Source organism: Conger conger, chromosome 11 (assembly GCF_963514075.1).
Source record: "Conger conger chromosome 11, fConCon1.1, whole genome shotgun sequence".
Classification (NCBI taxonomy): domain Eukaryota; kingdom Metazoa; phylum Chordata; class Actinopteri; order Anguilliformes; family Congridae; genus Conger; species Conger conger.
Window position 1 is genome coordinate 16,378,919 of NC_083770.1, and position 25,116 is coordinate 16,404,034.

General features: G+C 43.4%; 1 protein-coding gene across 1 annotated transcript in view; it reads right to left on the bottom strand.

The window, feature by feature from the left end:
• The window catches only part of LOC133140358 (protein unc-13 homolog B-like), a 150,389-nt gene that overhangs the window by 95,543 nt on the left and 29,730 nt on the right, over positions 1-25,116 (bottom strand). The window contains exons 3-7 of the mRNA XM_061260257.1: positions 20,729-20,828; positions 9,762-9,879; positions 8,292-8,415; positions 5,759-5,832; positions 3,836-3,890 (exon numbers count right to left, since the gene is read on the bottom strand). Of these exons, the coding sequence (XP_061116241.1) occupies positions 3,836-3,890; positions 5,759-5,832; positions 8,292-8,415; positions 9,762-9,879; positions 20,729-20,828 (471 nt within the window). The remainder of the gene's footprint in view (positions 1-3,835; positions 3,891-5,758; positions 5,833-8,291; positions 8,416-9,761; positions 9,880-20,728; positions 20,829-25,116) is intronic.

Here is a 25,116-nt window from a genome sequence, read left to right on the forward strand (position 1 = left end):
CCCTGCACACAGATAATGAAATTACTTTTCTTTGATGCGTCCAATGGTTGCTTATGATGCTTGTGCTTGTAGAGATGTAGGGTATATGCTCACAATTAAAATACTTAACTGTCAGCAAACAAAAGTACAGTCAGTTAGAAATCTATTAGGGCATACAGTTACATAAAAAACACAATTCTCAGATTAATTGTGCTCAACCAAGATATGTTGTTTTTAGATTTAAACATAATTTAGGCTACCTTCCAAAATAAATCAGAACCACATACGTTTACATTACTGCAGTATGCTTACATAATGACAAGATGTTTACTTCAGACCATTAACCCCTTCTGTAGGAGCGAAATGCTTCAAATGAAAAATTCTAGTGAAAGGGTATATTGGTATTTTCCTGTCTGGAACTCAAATGGTTAAGAGGCTGTAGGTAATTACATTTTTGGTATCAAAATGCAGACATTAAATTAAAGCATATTTACATTAAATCTTATTGTTTCCTAGTCTGCTGGTTTTTCTTTATTCTTTTGGATTACCGCACAAACACATAAACACACACACACACACACGCACACACGCACACACGCACACACGCACACAATGCCCACCCATTGTCTCACATGCATGTATACACACACACACACACACACACACGTCCAGGTACTTGTATTGCCTTAACCCAAATTCCTGTCTATTTAGGGTGAGCCTCTGGGAGGGTGCAGACACTCACTGGTTATGAGTCTATCAGAAAATTTGCCTTCTTAACTTGGTAAATATTTCAAATATTCATGCATACAAGCCTCTTTATGGATTCTCTTGTAAATGAAGAATGACACAGTATGGAACACAGCACATAATCATGAAAAGAGTGGGTTATGAATGGCACAACAAGAACAAGAGCACTGCCCAGCACTGATAAACTGTTATTTCATGTTATTTGCAGCATGCGAGTATGAACTGAAGATGCCAGTCCACAGATCTATTATTTTTATTACAGCCAGAGCCACTGGGAAGCCTCTTACTTAAACATGGATTTGATCTTTTACTCTGAGTCTCTATTGTTGCAGCTCTTTAAAAAGGCTTTCATCACAAAAACATCACTTGGCTAAAATGTGCAGCCGTAGTTTCCAATTATCCACCAGTTGGTACAGCTTTTCTATCTCTGAAATGGCTGCTCGTTCGTTTAAAAAAAAAAGTGTTTTCAATGAGAAATCTTTTTGTACACTTTTGAAAATGGCCTTTTCTCTGAAAAGCCTCTTGGCATACATCAGCAGACGTACAATTCCCGGAAATAGTCTTAAGTGCTGTTTCACAGATGATTTCTCTGAAATGTCCGCTTGGTCCTAGTCATTCCAGACACTGATAATAGAGGCACATTCTGGCCTCCGGGGAACACACTTTTACCAAATTGAGTTTAGCTTAATTTAATGTGGTGCTAATGAATACAGGAGAGCTAAAGTGAGGTATGGACACCTGAGCATCAATTTGAAAATCTCAATGAGAAAAATCCAAATTTCAATCAACGCTCATTTAACTGCAAATGTTACTCTTCTTGACTAGCAGTGCAACAATCATCAGCCTACAGAAAATAATAAACATAGGCTTGTAAAGAAGGGTTTATGTGCACATTTTGATCAAATACCGGGTTATCCATTTCTTTTAGGCTTCTCAATAAAACCCAGAATCTTTCAAATGGCAGCACAAATTTCCTCAGTGCAGGGCTAAATTACAATGTGACACTGGTGCAGCATTGTGACTCTTTATTTAAAGCTTTTTTTGTCTTTTAGTTCACAAAACGGTCAGTAATTGAAGCTGCTTTTCAAATGGCTAATGACCACATTTACTGTAGCCCTAAATCACTTTCAAAAAGAGTGGATACATGCCCCTTTGATTACTAAGCTATCTGCTGATGACTGTGAATCCCCCACCCCCTTTCAATCTGGCCACACGCCTCTACAGGAGGCTAAAGACTAAATAACAAGGTACAGTAAAATAATGGAAAATATGCGGTTCCCGGTTCCTTGTGGCAATATGGGGAGGTTGTTCCTAGCAGCTCTGGCATGTATTGGGACAGTGAGTTTTTAGGAAGCGTGTACTGGTTGGAGCTATGTTAAGCTGTCAATCACTAGTTCTAATTGCTTCAAAACAGCCATAGCTTCACCCAGTTTGGGGAATGACGGAGCATTTCTTTCTGACCCCTGTGGCCTGTTGCTTCAGGGCCAGCCTGTGAGAGAACAGTGATAGTCAGCAAGAGGAACGCCTGAGCGAAACAGAGCAAGAGAGCAAAAGAGAGTGAGAGAGAGATAGATAGAGAGATGAGGGGAAAAAGGCTTGATGATGAAAAACTGAGTGGAGATGTGAAGAGGGTGATTGAGAGGCAGAGTGCACACATGAATATCCTCACAGCTCTGAAAAGACCATAACATGCACCTGTCACATGGGTGGGGGGGTGGGCGGGGGTTGTTGCCGGGAGACTCAAAGAAGAAAATGTCAAAATAAACACAGAGAACAGTACATGAGCAGTGGTACATACTCTGTTGGTCGCTCCATCCAAAATAAGCCCAGTTGCCTGGCATGGGTGCAAACATTAGCACACAAACAAGGTAAAAACACAAAATCTTTAAAATGTACCTGTGAAAACAGTGTGAAGAGTGATTATTGTGGCAGCATCACAACTCTGATGTAGCTTAGCCGAGTACAAGGATTTCAACAGCATTTCAAACACACGTATTTGAAATATGGAGTCGCATGTATGAATTTCATGTGATGCAGGTTGCACACCTCTTTGCAGTTCACACACCTGGGCCTCCTGCCAAGAAATCTACACCTCTACCATTTGACTATAGTTTATACCGTAGGTTTATTAATTGGAAGATATTTCATATTTTGTAAGTAGATACATTTTAGTGTGCTTTGCCTATCCCAGGCTGAGTAGATTTCTAAATAAACCACACAAGAACATGGCTGCTAATGTACTGCCAATATGACCAGTGAATGGAAGCACCATCTTAAGTAGTTGTGACATGTTTGCATCCTTCACAACCAAAAGACATCACGACTAATACATCCCCATTAAAATCACAACCACATCCATGCGTCTATTGCGATTGTAATATAAAAGCCGATGCAGCTTATGAAGTGATGTGATAGGTGAAGACAGAATGCAATGAGAAGGCAGTCAGATCCCAATGAATACAGGCTGGTTCGGCCACACAGACATCACAGACGATTCGATCCTGCCATCTAGTGGAAAACATGCTCCACGCTGTGAAACATTATGAGTATCTCCATCTCTCCAGCTCTCTCTCGCTCACACCCTCTCACTATCTCTCACTCGCACTACAAATGGCGTTAAGGCAAACCCATCAAATTGTAGAAATGAAGACACATTAGAGCACAGGGGACAGTTATCAATGGACGTATGCAAAAATGAACCAGAGCGGATGGAGAAAAGCACGTGACGATCACAGGAAAAACATGCCATCACACCACCGCACACGAAACCCAGCACCTCCAACTCCAAAATTAGTTTTCTGTTTTTCATAATCAACCCTTTACCCCTTTATCTCTTTATCTGTCTCTCTCTCTCTTTCTCACTCTCTCTTTCTCTCTCTTGCTCTGTCTCTTTCTCTCCAAAATTTGGAGTTGGAGGTGCACATGGTCACTGCTATCTTCATTGATCAGGAGAGCAACTTTACTCAGAACCAATCAGTTACCACCATCAGACGTAGCAGGCCTGGCATTGGTTGAACACAGGAGCCCTGGTGAGCCTTCAGGACTGGAGGTGCTCAGCACAAAGTGAGAGACAGTGACACAGTGATGAGGAGACGCGGTTCATACTCACAGCACTGCGAGGGCACGGACGGTAGCCTTCTCCGCTGATCGTCATGCAGAGGGTACTACAGGGGGGCAAGAGAGGGGTGATGAGGCGTGGGGGGAGCAAAAGATGATATCAGCAACAGACTAAAATAACCCAAAATAAGGGAGGGGGGGGGAGGAGGCCCATGCTGATGCAAATGCACACTGACCTGTCGACATTTGCCCGTAAGTTAACAATAACATTACAGGTATGTGACAGATGCTCTTATCCAGAGCAACGTACAACTAAGTGCACACCCATAACCAGGGACAAGTGCGCTGAAAGACCCTAGAGATAAGTGCAGTTCCAGCTGCTAGAAGTGACCACAATTCATTCCAAAGTTTTCTTATTTTATTCTCACTTTAAAACAGTTTGGCGCCTTCAGCGTTTTCACAAAAACAAACTAAAATGGCAGTTTAGGAAGGCATAAGACAAACACTTTCATTTATTTGTAGGAGAAAGGACACATTGTGACTGAATTATGGCCAGAGGAAAGTCACTCCAGGTGCACAAGTCAGCAGCAGATGGATTAGCGTGGAATGACAGAGCTATGAATTTAGAAACAAGCTTACATCATCCTTCACTCCTACCTTTGCAGATCAACTAGAACCTCATAAAAAGTACCATAGTTTTAAAGTTGCTTTGAACTCTTGGCACAGGATATACACAGTAATGTGTGGCTTTGAAGTGAGTCAAGGTCGTGACAAATACTTCTCTTCTTGTTTACTTCCCTTGGTACATTACCAATGAATAGAACAGCCACTCTGTACACACTCTCAGAAAAAAAGGTATGAAGAATTGCCTATAAAGGAACCAATGCTTGTCACTAGGGCGGTAGTTTATAGGTAAATACAACTGTACCCCAAGCAATACATAATTCATGAATTTTGCTTTCTAGTAGCAAAATAGAATATTGTTGTACTATCAGGATACATTTGGGAAATTTGTTCTGTAAAGAAGAAAAATATATCTACACCGTACATTTATTTTTGAGAGAGCAGGCAATCAAAACTGTCCTGGAAAAAATAGGTCCGGGCATTGATTAAATGGCCGACAGGTGCGAGACAGTCATTTTGGGACACTGCGAGACAGAGGTACTCAAACAGTGCCAGCCCTCAGACAGGCAAGCCCGATCCTGTCCTATCTGACACTATATGTACCTGTACAAGCAACACCACATGAAGGAAGCAAATGCACTGTAGGCAAGCAGCAGTAGACACACTGCCACAGATTGATTCAATCCTTTTTTAATGTGCCTGGATCCGACCAAATTACCAGGGGACTGCTAATCACGTCCACCTGATATGGAACTGTCATTTTGTTTTTCTCTCATCTTATCTACTTGGTATCAGACCTGTTTGTTTATATGCAGGGGAAATATAATTATAATTAATTTTAAGTACGACATCATGAAGAGTAACATGATATGCGCGGCTTATTATTATCGCATTTAAATTTAGCTTCAGGCACACTCACACAGTGCGGCTTGTAATTAAACGCACTGATGACAGTTTATCAAATTTCACATGGTTTTCACAGAGGTTAAAATTACATTTTATACTTGTGATAATGGTCAGTCCTGATTCTGAATATGATATTGGGATGCTGTATTTAGACCCTGCTTAAAATGAATGCCAAATAAAAAATTTGATAATAAACTTTGCACAGCATTTTTGCTCATGAGTTGCTATGACATAAGATCACCCTTAGATGGCAGACGTGAAACGTTAAAGTCCACAGAGCACTTTCCAAAGCCCAGATTAGACAATGCACACTAACTACACACAGAGAGCATTTAGAACTTCTCATTTAGAACTTTTAAAAATAAAGTAAATAGCAGAACCACAGTCATTACAGCAATAGCGTGACCTCAGAAGCATAGTAAAACTGGAAATACCGGCTCCTTACCTCATCGTGAATCCTCATGGTGTTGATCCGCTCCAGCTTCCTGGTCCAGTACTGGGCTTCTTCTTCAGGGATATCTGACAGAGGTGAGGAGGGGTTAGGAGTTCAGAGTTTTACCAACATTCAAAATCCTTCCTATGCCCCCCAGCCCCCTACATCTTAGCCTTTTCCACTGCCAAAACTGGCCCTCTTACTTACTGAGATGCTTTAGAAACATGGGTTCAATTGTACACAGTAAAAAGGCCAGTGTTAATTCAACACTGATAGGTCCACTCTAGCCATATAATATAAAATAGTTGATTTGGCACTGCAGTTACTGAGTAGTGTGTACTGTATAAATGATCTGATCTGAAATAAAAACATTTAATATGTATGATTTTAGCTGTGGCTCTCACACACAGATCAGTGTTCTGCAGGGATGTGATGGTGACACACTGCAAAAATTGACTGTTTTAACAAGCATTCGAGTCTTGATATGAGACTTAAAATCTTGAAACTGGTTGGGAATATTTAGCAAAAAAGTAAATGAAAAAAGATTTTTGGTCTCCATATAACACTAAAATACTTTTTTGTTTTTGTTTTTGCAGTGTAATCACAACGCTTGTGACTCAGGGAACCCAGAGATTGAATTATGCCCTAATTACTTTTGGTTCCCAGTTGCCCCGCAGCCTGGAGGTTTTTTGCCCATCAGCGCTTGTTTACATATTAACGCCGACGGCATGAGGTCTTTCGTCCAGAGGAGGCCGTCTCAATGCCTGTGGCATTTCCATTAATCAAACAACGGGCACTTGCAGTGGCTGAATCATCGCAGAGCGAAATGGGTGGGAAGGGCTTGTTAAAAGGGCATGCTCGTCCATCTCCAGTGTCAGAGATAGAGATAACGCCAACAAGAAAACAAACAATGTAAATTAACATAACATAACATAACATAACGAGGAGAACAGGCCCAGCAATTCCCACCTTTTTCTTACCACTAAAGTGTACCTAATGCTTAGTTTACCTAAAAACTAGATAGTATCTAACACTGTATCACCAGAAATTATAAATCGATACACATCTTTATCCAGAGATTTGTGGTGTCTGATACTGTCTAGTTTGTAAAGTAAATTGTGAGCCGAGTTGGGATGGATGTCCTGCTGTTGATATGATGACTTTTTATATTATTACAATGCATCCATTACCCACAGCTGTGCTGGTAGATATTTACAGAAGAGGTTTCAGGTTAAGCTGAAGGATTTGCTAGAAGCAACACACAGTGGATTAAAGCTCATTCCATTTGTACACCCACTATATACATTTGACCCCTATACATTGGTAAATAACCTCCTGATCCAATACAGAAAACTGAGTTGATTATTCAGGGGTAATGTTAGGAAAGCTGATGGTGCAGGCAAGGGCACATGTAAACTTGAGTCTGTATAAGACACCCTTATGAATACAGCTGACTTATCCATCCCGTGTGAATGTGTGCACATTTTTCCCATATCAGATTGACCTTAAGCAAAAGTGACCAGTAAAAGAACCAAGCCATGTAAGACTACGCCTCACAGTCTCACAGAAAGGAACACAAAGGAACCAGATTGAAACACCAAGCAAGCGTGTAGTTTAGTGATGAAACCCCACAGGAAGAAGATTACAATTAATGATGCCGTCTGATTGGCTCATGGTCGGGGTCGGGGGTGAGGTGGGCTCTGATTGGCTGGCCGGCTGCAGTTAGCAATAAGAGGCCTGAAGGTGGAGTCTGCAAAATAAACTAATATCTTCCCGTTGCTGTGAGCACTGTGCAAATCTTGCCCCTGCAAAGACAACCTAATAATAATGTTCTACTTTAAGCAATCATATAAACTCGGTAGCACATGCAGTTCACTTAATTGTTACTTTAAATACACGCAGGCTTCTGCACCAACAGAAATTCATTGCAAGTTCAGCGTTTGCCAGCAGCAGTATTGTAGAATGGCTTGGTAACTGAGCTTGTAACTAAGAATTTGATTCCTGTGTGATGTCAAGGAAGGTACTTAACCTGATTGCTTCAGTATAAAATACAGCTGAAAACTATAATCTATTAAGTCACTATGAACAAGAAAATCTCATAAATGGTTGAACTGCAAATAGCTTATGACCAGAGCAAAGTGTAAAAGACCTAATACAGACACAAACAAACATGCACGCGCACGCGCACGCGCACGCGCACACGCACACGCACACGCACACGCACACGCACACGCACACGCACACGCACACACACACACACACTATCCAGGCTATTTTAGGAGTTCAGGTCTGGTGTTTGCTCTTCTGCTACTCTGTAAAGCATCTTTGTGACAGTCAAAAAGCGCTACCCTGCTGTAAAGTTCAGCCATGACTAGCTAATTTCAAAACCTAGCTTGAGCTGTTTTTGTCAGCAGGGAATACAAGGTTAAAGAATAACTCAGATACAGGTAAGGGTAAGGGCCCAGGGTAAGGGGCCCAGGGTAAGGGCCCAGGGTAAGGGCCCAGGGTAAGGGCCCAGGGTAAGGGCCCAGGGGAAGACACTCACCGAAGGGCAGCTCGAACCGCGTGTCCAGCAGCACCTGGTGGGGCGTGGGGTTCTTGGTGCCGTATATCTCATCCTCCTTCATCAGAACCTCCGAGTCCAGAGAGGTCCACTCGCCCGGACCCTCCTGAACGGGCGGAGACAGAGAGTGAGGGGTGCAGAGACAGGGCAGATAATACCGCAGGTCACTGGTTCATGAATTTCAGTGAGGCCGTATCTGTGGCATGACATAAGCACAGCAAACAGTCTGACTGATGGTCAAACAGGACGTGGCGAGGTGTAGAAAGCTGCAGTGTGTCTGTAGTGCGTTAAAACACAGACCCCACCAAGTCCTGAAGATGGACAGCCTCAGGAGAGCAGTTCCCTGACACGTTCCAGAAGGAATGCATTACATTTAAGTCGGGAGTATGAGGAAAAGATGGAAAAATCTATTTTTTATTTTTAGGGCATTCAGCATATAAACTAATTGAATAATCGTGCTTGAAATGGAACAACAGTGACCGTTTCAGGTGGGTGAATGGAGAGCTCTGCCTCGTTAGCTGAACTCGTTAAGGAGCCTCACAGTGAATTTTGGCAGGAAATTAAGGCCCCACAGACTGGCACATAACTGTGTTGTGTACCCAAAACTCAAAACAATAATATGTGTGTGTGTGTGTGTGTGTGTGTGCGTGTGTGAAATAGTGTGTGTGTGTGTATGTGTGGATGCATGCTCTCCACCTCGTGTGTGTGTGCATGTGTGAGAGTGTGTGTGTGTTTGTGTGCATGTGTGAGAGTGTGTGTGTGTTTGTGTGCATTTGTGAGTGTGTGGGATTGCATGTGTGTGTGTGTGTGTGTGTACATGTGAGAGGGTGTGTGTGAGAGTGTGTGTGTGTGTGTGTGTGTGTGTGTGCGTGCGTACATGTGAGAGTGTGTGTGCATGCGTGTGGGTGTGTGTGGTAATGTGAGAGGGTGTGTGTGAGAGTGTGTGTGTGTGTGTGTGTGTGTGTGTGTACATGTGTGAGAGTGTGTGTGCGTGCGTGTGTGTGGTAATGTGAGAGGGTGTGTGAGAGTGTGTGTGTGGTAATGTGAGAGGGTGTGTGTGAGAGTGTGTGTGCGTGCGTGTGTGTGTGTGTGTGGTAATGTGAGAGTGTGTGTGTGTGTGTGTGTGTGCGTGTGTGTGGTAATGTGAGAGGGTGTGTGAGAGTGTGTGTGTGGTAATGTGAGAGGGTGTGTGTGAGAGTGTGTGTGTGGTAATGTGAGAGGGTGCGTGTGAGAGTGTGTGTGCGTGCGTGTGAGTGGTAATGTGAGAGGGTGTGTGAGAGTGTGTGTGTGGTAATGTGAGAGGGTGTGTGTGAGAGTGTGTGTGTGGTAATGTGAGAGGGTGCGTGTGAGAGTGTGTGTGTGTGTGGTAATGTGAGAGGGTGTGTGTGAGAGTGTGTGTGTGTGTGAGAGAGGGTGTGTGAGAGAGTGTGTGCGAGCATGCATGGTCTTCACCTCATCTGATTGGCGGATGGTATCCAGTGGAATCCACGCTGTTCCGACCATTGTGTCCCAGATCAGACCCTTGTTCCAAACCTCCACTATTAGCCCCAGGTCCAGCCGACTGATCTCACTGCAGCACAGGACATACCCACACAGGCCCTACAGTTAGTGCACACTACCAAACTGCACACTATACAAACACAGTCCCTTCCATTAGTGCACACTACCAAACTGCACACTATACAAACACAGTCCCTTCCATTAGTGTGCAATACCGAACGGCACAGAATACAAACACAGGCCTTACAGGCCTTACTACAAAGAAACCTGATACTTTAGTTATTCTATGAATGGTAGTTCACCCAGCTGTATCATCAAATATCACTCTCTCAAGGTCTGAAATTAACACTCGCTACACTTCAAATGCAGGTCAATTATTGTTGGATGTGGCACGTAATATTGTCAAGTAACCCATCATTGCGGTGGGTAGGTTTTCTTTTAGTATTATTTTAACTAATATTTTTAATAGGATGCATCACATTTCTATGACTGGATATGGTTACAAATTTGAATGTCACAAATTTGTGACCTAAAGTCAATGCCTCCTGTGACTTTGATTGACAGTCAAGACTCTACTGTCTCTGGTGCTAGTACTGTAAGTATTAGCCAATTATCAAGAATGTCAATCAAAAAATGCACCCAAACATTCCTGCCCACTCTCTCCTCGCTCAGTGCTTCTTGCGTGGGAACATACAATATGTGGCAAAATTCTCCTGGAACAATTCAGCCTACAGAAAAAAACAGCTAAGAAACAAGGGATACAGGGAACAGCAAGAAAAAGTATGGATGAAAAATGGGCAGTTTCAGAAAAGGGAAACGAAGCGACAGGTTGGGTTATGATGAGAACACAACCGTGCTTTGTGCTTGGAGCTAGCCTCTAACAGGAGCAAGGAAAATCCCTCATATCTGTTTTTGCAATTTTACTCTTTTCACAAGTGGCAGGTAAAAACTCTATATAATATACCTGCCAAAGTGGTTAGTGGAGAAAAAAGTTCCAGACCATCATGTCCCAGCAGAGTGTAAATAAAAAGGCTGAGAGAGGAAGATTAAGGCAGAGAGACGCATCAGGACAGGCTGTGCAAGTGATTCAATGGAGCCGTGACTCAGGGTCCGAGCTTCCTCTCCGAGCAAGACCTCACAGGGGAGATAATGAATAACCGCTTCCGCTCAACGTCAAATTAAATGCGGTTCGCTAAAGTTTGAACGATTCTGAGAGCATTTCCACACAGCCGCCGGAGAGCGGGGGCTCATTTGCATAGCCGCTTTGAAATTAGTTAGAGACAAAAGTAGCGGGCGAGCTTTAGGACTTTAATTAACAATGGGTAATTAACGAGCGTTGTCATAACAAGCCGCGCCGCCTGCCCCAGACGAGGCCAGAGAACCGCCGCGCGGAGATGAATACGGAAATATAAATAAATAAATCTGCGAATACCACAAACCGGGGGTGTCGCAGCAGGAAACGGCTTCATAAGGGAAAGTGATGTGATAAGCAGGCTGACTCCCGGAGACTCCTTGGAGGTGTTTGCTGACGCAGTTTTCATTCATGGTTTTTATTTGCTAGATTTTGGCTGAAGCTGCAGGAGGCCGCTTTGAAAAAAGAAAAATAAATAAATAAAAAGGGAGAGTCTCGTTGCGGGACCTACTCATGCAGTACCAAACCTCACCACTCCACCACTGCTCAATATTATATTTACTACATACAGCTTGCATTAATGTTCAACTGTCGAACTATAACACAGTTATAACATCTTAGTGAGCATCAATCACTGCAGAATAACCATTTTAAGGTTTATGTTGAAATTATTACACCCGCAACCCAATACAGGGATGAATGACACTGAAACCTTTTCAAGAACAGTTGATCTTCTTACAAGAGTGAGAATAGATTATAAGTGCGGTCAGGTGGCTTTCGGATAACTAGACTTTAATCAGTGAAATATGCTTTAAACTGCAATAAGACACTAGCAAGGTGTTGAGGGTGAACAGACATCACACAGGGATTCAGCTCAGGGAAGACAGCACAGGAATGTTTTTCCTTTAAACACTAGGAAATGAGCTATTAGCCATCTCCTGGGGCTGTTTAAAATGTAATTACATTCAGTTTCTGAAATTACCATCAGAACTCATGTTGGAGTGAAAAAAGACCCACTCACAACATGTTTTTGTTGGTAAAATTGTATTCAAATGTATTTTTTAAAAATTGGTACATTGCCTTCCTTCATTTGTTTATGCAAATTTTTTAAAAGGTTCTCCGCAGAGTTTTCATTTTTATAAAGATTTAAAAATAAATAAATAAACCTCACAGAAACATCAAGGTCAGGTCCCAATACAAAAACACATTCCTTTAAAAGAAAACAAAAACTGAATAAAAATGTTATTTAAACATTCAGGAAAAAATCCTGCAGGAAAGGCTTTTGACACTTTAAGAAACCATTAAAACCTCCGTTCTTGTTTCTGGTTGCTAATGAGGAAAAATGACACAGTAAATAGAAGCACAAATAATATTGGACCGTATTAATGGATAAACAGAAAAAACAGGCCAAACCTGAGAGTCGTGTAAATAAAGCTTCACATTTGTGCATTTGGTTAACTTTAATGACATCAGATTCACATTCCGAGGATGAGGCACAAGGGGCCCCGTCAGATCAGACACTCCTGTCCAGCGGTTTTTATGTCTGTGATTGAGAGGTTTGTTATTACGAACTAAAAATAGATAAATGAAACAAAAGCCCAACTCCCTCTGCAATATCCGTTTTTGAACACGCACGCCCATAAAATATTCCCAATATGGCAATATCAAAAGCTGGCCCGAACTCATTGACGCCTTCTGTTCTTTCAGTAGTAGTTTCTATGCTGAGGATGGTGAATCCCAAATCGCAGAAATTCAGTCCAGTAAATCTACTGCTTTAGTCACATTATGAATTCCCACAGATACAAACACTGGAAAGCTCACTGTAGAGAAACGGCAATGTTCACATTTACATTTCAGGAATTTACCGGTCAAGCTTATCCAGAGTGACTTACAAAGATTACTTTTTACATACAATACATTTACATTACATTACATTACATTACATTATTGGCATTTGGCAGACGCTCTTATCCAGAGCGACGTACAACAAAGTGCATACCTATAACCAGGGCTAAGTGCGCTGAAAGACCCTAGAGGGAAGTACAATTTCAATTGCTACCCGTACAACAAAGATAAGGACCAGGGCCTATTTATTTTTATTTATTTATTTTTAATCAACAAATAAACAAACAACAAAGCAAAAGTGACCAAACTTAACTATCCAAATACTGCTTACCTAGCCAACTAAAAATACCGAAACACTACCTAAATCACAAAGACAACAATTAAGGTTCACAGGGAGGTAGGGAGGGATGGGGAGAGGTGCTGCTTGAAGAGGTGCGTCTTCAGTTTGCGCTTGAAGGTGGGGAGAGATTCTACAGTTCTGACCTCAACGGGGAGTTTGTTCCACCACCGTGGAGCCAGAACAGACAGTAGTCGTGAGCGTGAGGTGGAGGTTCGGAGAGGGGGAGGTGCCAAGTGGCCTGTGGAGACGAACGAAGAGGTCTGGCAGGGGTGTAGGGTCTGATGATTTTTTTGTAGGTAAGCTGGGGAAGACCCCTTAACTGCTTGGAATGCTAGCACCAATGTTTTGAATTTGATGCGAGCCATGACAGGCAGCCAGTGGAGGGAAGTAAACAGGGGGGTGACGTGTGAGTATTTGGGAAGCTGCTGCATTCTGGATAAGTTGGAGGGGTCTGATGGCGGACGCTGGGAGGCCAGCCAAGAGGGAATTGCAGTAGTCCAGGCGGGACAGAACTATCGCTTGGACCAGGAGCTGGGTCGAGTAGGGGGTGAGAAAGGGGCGGATTCTCCGTATGTTGTATAAGAAGAACCTGCATGACCGGGTCACCGCCGCAATGTTCTCGGAAAGGGACAGTCTGCTGTCCATCACCATGCCGAGGTTCCTTGCACTGGGTGATGGCGTGAGTTTGGTATCCCTGAGGGAAATGGAGAGATCCAGGTGGGGAGAGGTATTAGCAGGGATGAATATCATTTCAGTCTTGCCTGGGTTGAGCTTTAGATAATGGTTATCCAACCAGCTCTGGATGTCACTCAGAGATACGGGCAGAAACCTGTGTATCAGATGGTGGGAACGAGATGAAGAGTTGGGTATCATCCGCATAGCAGTGGTAGGATAGCCCATGTGCAGTGATCACAGGGCCAAGGGAACGAGTGTAAAGAGAAAAAAGCGGGCCTAGGACTGAGCCCTGGGGAACTCCTGTGGCAAGGGGCCGAGGTGTCGATACCGTACCAGCCCAGGCAACCTGGAAGGAGCGACCAAAGAGGTAGGACTCAATCCAGTCCAGGGCTGTGCCACAGATGCCCGTTGCACAGGAGGATGGAGTGATCCACAGTGTCGAAGGCAGCAGAGAGATCTAGAAGAAACTGCAGGATATCCACTGAAGTAATTCAGGTTAAGCACCTGGCTGAAGGGCACAATGGCAGCACCCCACCAGGGAATCAAACCTATAAACACACACACACACACACACATATATACACACACACACACGCAAACATACAGATACACATATACACAGATACACGCATACACACATATACAGATACACATACACACAGATACATGCACATACAGTATTGCATGCACGTAGGCACGTAGGCACGCATGCACACACACACATCCACACACACACACACACACACACACACATTCAGTACTGCATGCATGCACACGCACAGGCGCACACGCATGCATGTAAACTCACTCACACACACAGACCTTCAGACACACACACACAGACCACACACACACACATATACACGCACACGCATGTCTCCAGACACAAACACATACATGTACAGTGGGCTACAGAATTACCTCAATAAACCCTTAATAAAAATGGAGAAAAAAAGCTACATATAATAAACAACATGGATTTATGTTCAAACATACTGAAAAATATATACTTTCATTTTAATACATTTACTCTCATGTTTCAATGTGGTTTACTTAATAATGTCATTTTTTCTGAAAACCACAGGTACCAAAATTATTGGCACCCCCAACAACTATTGCTGATAAAATCAAACAAAGTGAAATCAGCAATACAATTTTACTTTAATTTAGTTAATCTTCAGCTGCATTCCAGACAACTCAGAAGTCTTCCCAACCTCCTACTAGAAAAAGTACAATATAACGTCACTCACAAGTCGCAAATCCATCTACCCCGACTTAATGAGAGGCAGTAAATAGTAAACCATCAACTAAAAGGCAATGCAAATTACAGTATTTGTTCCTGCTTGACATTAAAATAAAACATACTATCATATAGTAAGCTTGCTCTGCGTGTGAATTGATTTGAAACAATGTTGCCAATGCTATTAGTTAGCAGGCTAGGGCAAATGAAAGTTATCTTCTTTGCGCAAAAGTTATTTGGGAAAACGTAAAAAATACCCAAAAACATGTAGCTACCAATGTAGCTAGACCAAAGCACAGTTAAGGAGTGGTATATTTCTGCCATTGGGTCAGTGCAGAAAGCAAACAGTTCAAGTGGTTACACACTTGCCACATAAACACCACCAGTTTTTCATGGTCAGCCATGTTTTTTGTTTATGTTTGGCGTTGTGCACCTGGAATGCTTGGAGATCGGAAGTTGGACATTTTAACTGGGAAATTCCGACCTCCATGGTAAGTGGAATGCAGAATCAGCCTAAAGGAACTATTTTGTGTCATTCCATCACTTCCTGTTTCATTAGAGTATAAAAGCATGCAAAATCCCTTTGTCAACCATCAGCATGGGAAAAGTCAAAGAACTGTCAATTCAGAAGACACAGATGGTAATTGATCATCACAAGTCCGGTAAAGGGTACAACAAAATACACAAATGGTAAAACATATCACTTAGCACTGTAAGGGCCATAATAAAAAGGCATAAAACATATGTTGATCCCTGCACTGGTTGATTCCATTGAATAATTAATAAAGTGCACTACTTTACACATGTTGGAAAATAAAGCTTATGTCAATAACTGTCAATAACTTCTTTTGAGTTTACAGCACTTTTTGTGCATAAGGTGTCAATCATTCTGGGGCCCAGTGTAGGTCTTCAGACACACACAAGCACACACACACACACACACACACACACATACACACTCCATATGCCTGTATCTGTAATGCAGCACTTTGTCAGTGTAGCGCTGGTGTCAGACTGCGAGAGTCCATTAACTCTTAACCCGCCGGCTAGCAGACAGCAGGAGCTTACAGTCAGAAGCAGCGGGAGAGTGCACCGGTGTGAAGCTAATGAGCCCTGCCCCAATTAACTGCCTGTGTTTGGCCATCAACTACACAGCTTCCCTGTGTTTCATAAATACCAGCAAGAATTATTCATGAGGACTTTCATTCCCCACGCACAAAACCCTGGAGCCATGGATGGCCACAGAAAAAAGGGACTCAGACTGTGTGGGGGGGGGGTGGAATATAGATGCAAGAGAAAACAGGGAGGGGTCCCCTTTTTAATATTCCGAGGAAGGAAAAATGCACTTTAGATCTGGTCTGGCGGGGCCTTCCGACTACTTACGCCAGCAGGGCAGTGAGGGAGGCTAGCTGGAGGTCGATCGAGACGCTAATTAGCCGAGTCTTGCAGTGTAATTGTAGAGGCGCAGTGCAGTGTAGAAGTAGAGGAGATCGGCGGTGTGAGCCAAAATAGGGGGTCCACTACAGAGAATGACATTACACCCCCGAGCACTGGGACAAGTCCGACAAGTGCTCTTTAGCTCGGATAGAAAAAAACGTCTTTTCACGCTCTGCTGGTAGCGAGGGCAGATCAAGTTGCTACAGCTAACGTGTCTCAGGGTCGGACAACATGACTGTTGCACGACAGTGGGGTGTCTAGAGCTCGAGGGAGCATGTAACTCTCTACTATAATGGACAGCAGCATCCTGTGCTAGAAGAGATTTCCGCTCCGCTTTAATCTCGGGAGAATACCAGATTGAATTATGCATTGACCTGTGGGACTCGGAAAGGAAACCAGACTATGGGCCCATCCACACACTGGAAGAGTGCCTTAACAGATACCAGACCATGGGCCCATCCACACACTGGAAGAGTGCCTTAACAGATACCAGACCATGGGGCACATACACACACTGGAACAGAGTCACAGATACCAGACTGTGGGGCCCATACACACACTGGAACAGAGTCACAGATACCAGACCATGGGGCCCATACACACACTGGAACAGAGTCACAGATACCAGACCATGGGGCCCATACACACACTGGAACAGAGTCACAGATACCAGACCATGGGGCCCATACACACACTGGAACAGAGTAAACAGATACGAGACTGTGGGGCCCATACACACACTGGAACAGAGTCACAGATACCAGACCATGCAGTGAGACCCATCAGCATACTGGAACAGTGCCTTAAGAGGACCAGCCACCCAGCACCCAACAGCCCCGCAAGGCCTTGTTCTCCCCCTCCTCTATCTGCAGCATCCTCTCCTTCACTATTCCTCCCATTCTTCAGTTCCGGCCTTTCTTCTTCCCCCTTCCTTAATTCTGCCAGATGCCTGCATGGGGCACGCGTACCTCCGTACCAGGAACATTGTAGTACACAAAGATCCCAGCATCCCAGCTGGAGGCTCAAGATCCACACCCCCTGGCCCTCTGCCCCAAAATAAGAGTGCTCAACTGAAGCAGCTCGCCATTCTTGTCACACAATGCTTTCTGTTCAGTTACTGTGTGTTCTCTTCATCATTGGCAAGAACTAAGCTCTCAGGTAAATACCAACATGAATTCATCAAACAGAACAGAGCCCTGTATCTTCCTGTCTAGGCAACAAAGGGGCCCAGCCTAAAGGTGGCAACAGTACAGCAGTTAAACGTATTCCTGTCAGTGGAAAGAAACAGAAAATGTCAAAGGAAAAACCCCAAAATACAACTGCTCTGACGGGAAGTTTACCAGTACACAGCCAAGGAAGTTTACTGATAACTTTTTATAGAGAAAAAGCATGTTTGAAGAGACACAACAAAAATAAACATTTTCTGATACTGCACAGGCCAACAGGTTATGTACCTTCTTAGGTTTATAAAATACATTGGCTGCAGCCTGTTAGATAAAGCAATACTATTGACGGCAGGAAGACCTATCGCTCTGTGTACCCTATTGACCATATTGATTTTGGAAAATCAAAAAGCAACAGCCGCGATAACGAATACAGAGACATTTTCTGAAGGTTTCTTGATTCTTGCTGGCCTGTACCAGTGAGGTGCAGGAAATGCTACATCCACAGGAAAATGGATTTCTCTTGAGCAAACAAGCACGCAGACAGGTTCGTTGATAACTCAATATGACAAGCAATCCACCTTTGCCACTCAGCACAAAGAAAGAAGAATGACGGCACTTGAAATGAACATCCACAGAAACAAATCGAGTTTAAAGAAACGCAAAGCCCCCGCAGCATAACACAGTCAGGCATGAGGCTTCCCTTTGTTTTAAACAAAAGCAAAATACCAGCGAGAAGCTATTCTGAGAATCTGACATAAAGAAAGACATATTTTAGACCCTTTCCCTGCTGAATGGCCCACATTAAAAAGCATACATCTGGTAAGAGACTACATCGTGCCAAGAGAGACCTCTGAGGATAACAGTTTGGTGGGGATGACCATATATTTGTTATTCTTCACGGGTGTGGATAACAGCGCGTGTGTTCAGTGGGTACTGTGTGTCCAAGATTAAGAGCTGTTCTCTGCAGACGGAGAGGATGAGGATAGGTCTGTCTGTCCAGGCACGACAGGGGACAACTTTGTTTTTGTTCTTCCTCTGTGATAGTGAGGACCATGTGTCCCTCCTTTCACTGTGGTAGTGAGGACAATGTGCGTGTTCTTCCTCTGTGGTAGTGAGGACCATGTGCGTGTTCTTCCTCTGTGGTAGTGAGGACCATGTGCATGTTCTTTCTCTGTGGTAGTGAGGAGCATATGCGTGTTCTTTCTCTGTGGTAGTGAAGACCATGTGCGTGTTCTTTCTCTGTGGTAGTGAGGACCATGTGTGTGTTCTTTCTCTGTGGTATGAGGAGCATATGCGTGTTCTTCCTCTGTGGTAGTGAGGAGCATATGCGTGTTCTTTCTCTGTGGTAGTGAGGAGCATGTGCATGTTCCTCCTTAGAGTAAAGCTGTGTCTAATCCCATCTGTGACCGAGGTTTACCCTGATCAGCACAGTAATCTTACAGCCGAGAAACCCTCCTGACCCAATACCCAACACCTGACACATGGACCACTGTCCCACTGCTCCACAAGAGGCAAATCTGCTTAAAACTGCTCTCCTGCATTGCACACACACACACACACACACACATCTTAACACTGTTCAGCAGCTCAACACATTGTATCGCCCCTCCAGGAGTTAGTCTTCACACAGCCTCACTTTGGTTTTGGTGTTGTTGTGGTCGGATCCTCACACTGTTCATTAATACTGCAAATTCTGTTTCTTCACTTGAGTCTTCACCGTCTGTAACACCACACAGCATGTCTCAGCTGTTCACACACTCACACAGCTGTGCACCAAACTGCAAGCAGGACATGCTTCAATTCACTAGCAAAGTAACAAGACTGATGCGTAGTTAAGCAACTCACTGCGGTCATTAAAGATCCAATGCTACTTTCTAAACATGTAGGAGTGTCACTCTTGCTGTACTGGTCAAATTCCCACAAAGCCCGGTTTTGCTGTATCCGGCTAGATTATCACACTCCTCCTTATCCTCACTCCTGTTTGGCTACACAATTCCACAATGATTCTTATGACTTCCAATGTACTAGAAAAGTGAGTTCAGTTGACCTCTCTGATAACATAAAGGTCAAAGAAAATGGCAGCCTGGTGTGATTTCTAATACTGAGTGAACTACAGAAATCACACCACTGGATAAAAGAGCAGAAAAAGAGAATGTTCAAGCCCCAAAAAAGGCCATTACAGAAATTGCAGTGTCATTTGAAGTGTAGGCAGGCGGTAATAGAAGACAGTACATGCAATGATTTTCTCATTATGATTACACAATATGCAAGTGGGGGCGGGGGGGGGGGTGCGAGGGTTGGTGGGGGAAGAGCGAGATCCATCAAGCCGCTCCATCTCCCATCTCCCGCCCCATCGGCAGGTCTCTCCCTCGCTGGGCGACCCGGTACGGCGCGGTCGCAATCTGCCACACGGCGCTTAATTGGTCTATTAGCCGCGGCTGCTAGCACTCTAATGAGTCCATCAGCGGGAAGTGTAGGCAGAGGCCCGGGCTGTTCCACACACCCTCCCTCCGCAGGGCGATTCCGCCCAGCTGCCCTGCCCCCCTCCTCTCTACACAGCTGTGGATGGGTCTTACAACAGGAAATCTGGCTTTTAAGGAGCACTATAGTGACAAAACGACAAAACGCCAGTATTCTTATCCAACCACAGCACTCCCCATTAACGTTAATGTATAAAACCCTAGCCATCTTTAGATTACTGTCTTTTTTTATTTTGTGGTAACCTGACAGTGATAGATTCACTGCATACTGACAAAGACACGTTCTTTAAAACAATAATCCGATACCACAACTTTAAAATAATCATACCATAATGTAATAAATAATTTAAAATTATAAAAATGTTAAAGGTACATTTTTCAAAACATTGCTAAATTAATCTTTAAATTGCAATGTCCTCAAACTGACTCAAATTAAATGAACATAAAAGAAACATATTATGTTTCATACAAGTTTCCTTGTCAATGGAAAAGCCCAAAAGGGAAAATAAAATTGCATGGGCAAAATGATGGAAAAAGGAAAAAGTATAGAAAAATGATTATGCTGCCCCCAACAGCATTAGCGGTATAACTGCGTGGTACTTACAACATGAAGTCCTGCTCCCAGCACGGCTGATCCCCACGTACTGTAACGGTCGTGCTTTTGACATTCTGCACCTTCAGCGTGACGTAGGTATTGAACTTATCTGGAACACAGGCAGAGGAACATAAACACATTATGAAATGCATAGTGTTAACTCTTTGAAGTGCAGGTGTTTTCAAATACTTTTTGCTAAAAAATACTTTTGCTAAAAATTCTAAGCCAGTGTTCTAGGACTCTAGCAGTAGTGATTGTTACATCAGCAGCAGAATGTGCCGTTAAGAACATTCTCATCACATACAGCACATAAAGAGTTAATGTGGTGGACAGCTAAGATACAACAACGGTAATTTCAGGCATGAAAAGAAGCAGAGCTTCCCACCTGCCTCCTGTCCTCTTATGCTTAAGCATGGCCAAGAAACACTGCACTTCTTCAAGAGTAATTGTCTGGCTTTAGACCACAAACCCCAGAATGCTCTCATCCCCACCACTGAATATTATTATTTATTTTTTATTTTTTATGGAAAAAAGAACATAATATATTTTTTTAAACTCCAGAAAGTGAAATGTCCCTTTAAGTCAAAGAATAAAAGCAATTTGTGAGGTGAAGAAGGTGAATTAAATATCATGTCACAAGCCAGGCACCATACAGGCAGGGGTAATTGAAAAAGGTAAAGTTAAATGCCAAACCTAGCTTGGTGAGAGGGGACACATCCGCAACTTATTGCTGTAATACAGAAAATCTGCCTGTTCCCTGTCATTACCGTATCACAGAGCATCAAACAGCTTTCTGCACACGCACAATAGTGCTACTGTCTTTCACTCAGAAAGTCCTCCCAGGGGGGTTTTCTATGGCTTTCATTTAACTGAAGCTAAACACTGAATTAGCCACTGAATTAATTCATTGGTGACATGTAAAATACACATTGTGTGAACGACTGAACTACAAACATAGAAGTGGGTACAAATAGCAAGCCTAAGAGATGTTCCAGCTAGGCTGCATTGTCTGTCACTTTACATCATCTGTTTGGTTAGCAAACACCCTTATCTGTAGATACTCACATTAGTTCAGGCTAATTATTTGTACAGCAGCTATTGATACAGCTGGATATTTACTAAAGTAATCCATGTCAGGTGCCTGGCTAAAATGTAGGGGGATAGTCTTAACAGGGATTTAAACCAGCAATGTGCCATTTGAGTTCTGCATCCAGACCACGATAACTCTACTATAGTACCTTGCCATCCCACCAAACACACACACACACACACACACACACACACACCTGCCTGATAACACAGCAGACTCTGAAAACTGAACCACCAACCGGAGCTAACTGTTCGTGCCATCGGTGCTCTGCTCATATTGATTTTGGCACATGGGAGTTTTGCGGGTTTCTTTCCACAAGGCTAGCTTCCAGGCAGGCGGGTCTACGGTCCCCTGCTTTAGAGGAGCAGATTTGTGGTCAGAACACAGTCATTATCATAGTGTTCACCCACTCCCTGGGAAGCCCTGTGATTACTGCACCACTCTCCCACTCTCCAAGAAAACACAGTCATTACCGCCAGTCTCGCTCTCCCACTAAAAATAATATACCGCAGGCTCAATTTCAACTGGTCTAAGTGTACCTACACACACAGTTTTGGATAGCTTTCCCGCATTTTGAACTTTTTGCAGCGTATTTCCAAACAATAAGCTTCAGGAAACTGTTGGGGGAGATAAAACAGCATGTTTTGAAAAGTGACAGAAACAGTCTCCAGCTCACACCCTTCTCCACAGCAGCAGACAAACTTCCCCTAATCCTGACCCTTGACACTGTCCTGCAACAGGACTGAAAGCAGATGGAAAGGTGTGCACCTCTAAATTGGGCCGGGCTGTCTTCAGTGCACCCTTTCACCTAGCAGCCTGTCGATGAAAGCAAAAACCGCTTGACTGGAGAAAAGCTTACAACACATCTGCTCATCAAAATTGGTATGGATTCTTCATTCTCTTACATTGAGGACACATTATTCCAACACCGAGATGGAAAATGGAACGCGTGATTGTACACTCTGCGGCAGCATAAAATAAAGTATAAAGGTTATAGAATTACAGGTTATGCCCCTGCCACGGAGTAGAGAATTCTCACATTAGCAATGAAAATTCACCTGAAAAGATTTTTTCTTTACATTTTTAACTGTGTCAAAAGATCAAGGATTAACATCCAAATTCATTTCCTTAGAATTGTGTTTAATAGTTTAGGTCATTATTTCCTGAGTTTCCCAGAAGAGCCCAGAACTTTTCAGAAGAACAAAGATAAGAAGCATAATTATGGTTACTTAATAAATACCAGGCTGTTTAATTGACTCAGGAATAAAGGGGTTTTCAAATCTGCTCATGTGTTAGGCTAATAAAAACAGAACAGACATGCTATCTCTCAGTTTTTAATTAAAGCCAAACAAATGTACACCTTGCAAAATTAAGAGTCCCAAAATGTGTGCGATTCCGTTCTCATTTCTGTGTCCGCAAATAAGTTCCGCAATTTCACAGACACCGTCAAAACCTCCATGAAAATAAGCATTTTTCTAGGCCTGCGTCCTATTTCAAAATTGGGCTCATGAACAATACCATGCATTAACCATGCAGGATGGACATGCCGCATGCTCCGTGGGAACGTCAGGATATACTGCAGGGAGGAGGGAAGGAGAGGAGGAGGCAGACCGAAAAAACAGAGCTATATTCTCCAGCACTCTTCCAATTTTGCCACCCTCCCCTTTCTGAGTGACAGAAGCAATCCCCAGGCCAGGTCTACTCCTAATGGACCATCTCCACCAGGGCCCCTCCGCCGGACTGCCCATTCCAGAGCCTGATTATCCCACGGAGGAAATTAGCGGGAGCTGAACCGTGAGAGGGGAGAGAGAGAGAGACAGGGACAGCGCGTTTCGGATTTGATGCCATGGGATGGGGGAGAGGGGACTTCACGGTCTCCACACACACCGCAACATCAACGTTCCCAAACTTCACCGGTTGTACCTGCGCTATGAGCGACTCAACCATGGCAAATATTTGAATGGAGAGACTGTTCGAGATCGACGTCGAGTTCATTGAAACGTGTGTGCATTATCCAAGCCAACAAAGTTTGCTGCCGAAAATAACGAGCCGCATTTCATTTATATTCCTTTTTAGTGGTGCCAGTCTTTTCAATCAGTATTATATATTATAAGAACTGATAATAATAAGAGGACATTCAGCACATGTACACTCACCATTTACCTACAGACTAGAGAGTACTGACAGCTCGCCACTAGAGAGTATAGCACTGCATCAAGCCTGGAACCCCTGGGCCCTCTAAAAGAGTTACATTGGGATGGATGAGTGTGTATGTGTGTGTCTGTGTCTGTGTCTGTGTGTGTGTGTCTGTGCATGCTCTTATCGACTGGGAATTATATCACATTATATCCACTATATTTACACAAGATCTTTTACATCTGTATGTGGAGATGTGATTGAGGTTTAGATTTAGTATCTGACTCCAGCTGTGCTCACGGTTTTCCATATGGCAGAGAGAAGCTTGTAAATGACGAACTCCGAGCTTTCTGCCGGATCCAATTACCTGACCAAAAAAACTTTCAGCCATTAATCTTAATGTTTCTCTACAGTCCTCACACACACACATGCACACACACACACACACAGTCATCCATCACAATATGGGGAACGGTTCAAAAGAGAGTAATAATGCTGTGAGATAAAGTATCCTATACATTTGATCAGCTACCATTATAAACGGTCCCCGAGTGGGGTGTTAAATCAACAGGTAACAACAAACAGGGCTGGTGGGACATGGTTTTCACTAAATAGAAACAATTCACAAATGTAAAAGCATTTTTATTCGGAAAGGGTTGAGTCGGTCAGTATCCTCATCACACCACTCTCAAGTGACCCCTGCTGGCCAAGCTGTTAGCTGCAGTCAGCTAAGCAAAACTGTACATGACTGTACATGAGTCTTCCTTTGACTCCTGTCTGTGCCAGCTTGGCTTATGGGCTGCAGTGTTAAGGGAGAAGATGTTTGTAACCTGTAGGACACAACTCAAACTGACAGGCAGAACCTTCTCAGGTATTCCTCTACCTGGACCTGTGCAATATATAATGGTCTCAATAAAGAAATAATGGCCTCTTTAAAATGTCATTAAATGTCATTTGAAATAACAAACTCAATAAATTAGCTCAATCTGAAGGTCACTTGCTCTTTGTTGTAAGTCCCTGAGCTGCAACCTAATATGAAACATTCCTGAAAAGCCGTTATGGTGGTGGCTGCAGGATCTCTGTTATAGGGCTGCCGGGATCACTGCTGTCCTAAACTGCCAGGCCCGAAAATCAGCTCTTTTCGGTTTAGCCCTCTCAGTAGGACGGCTGA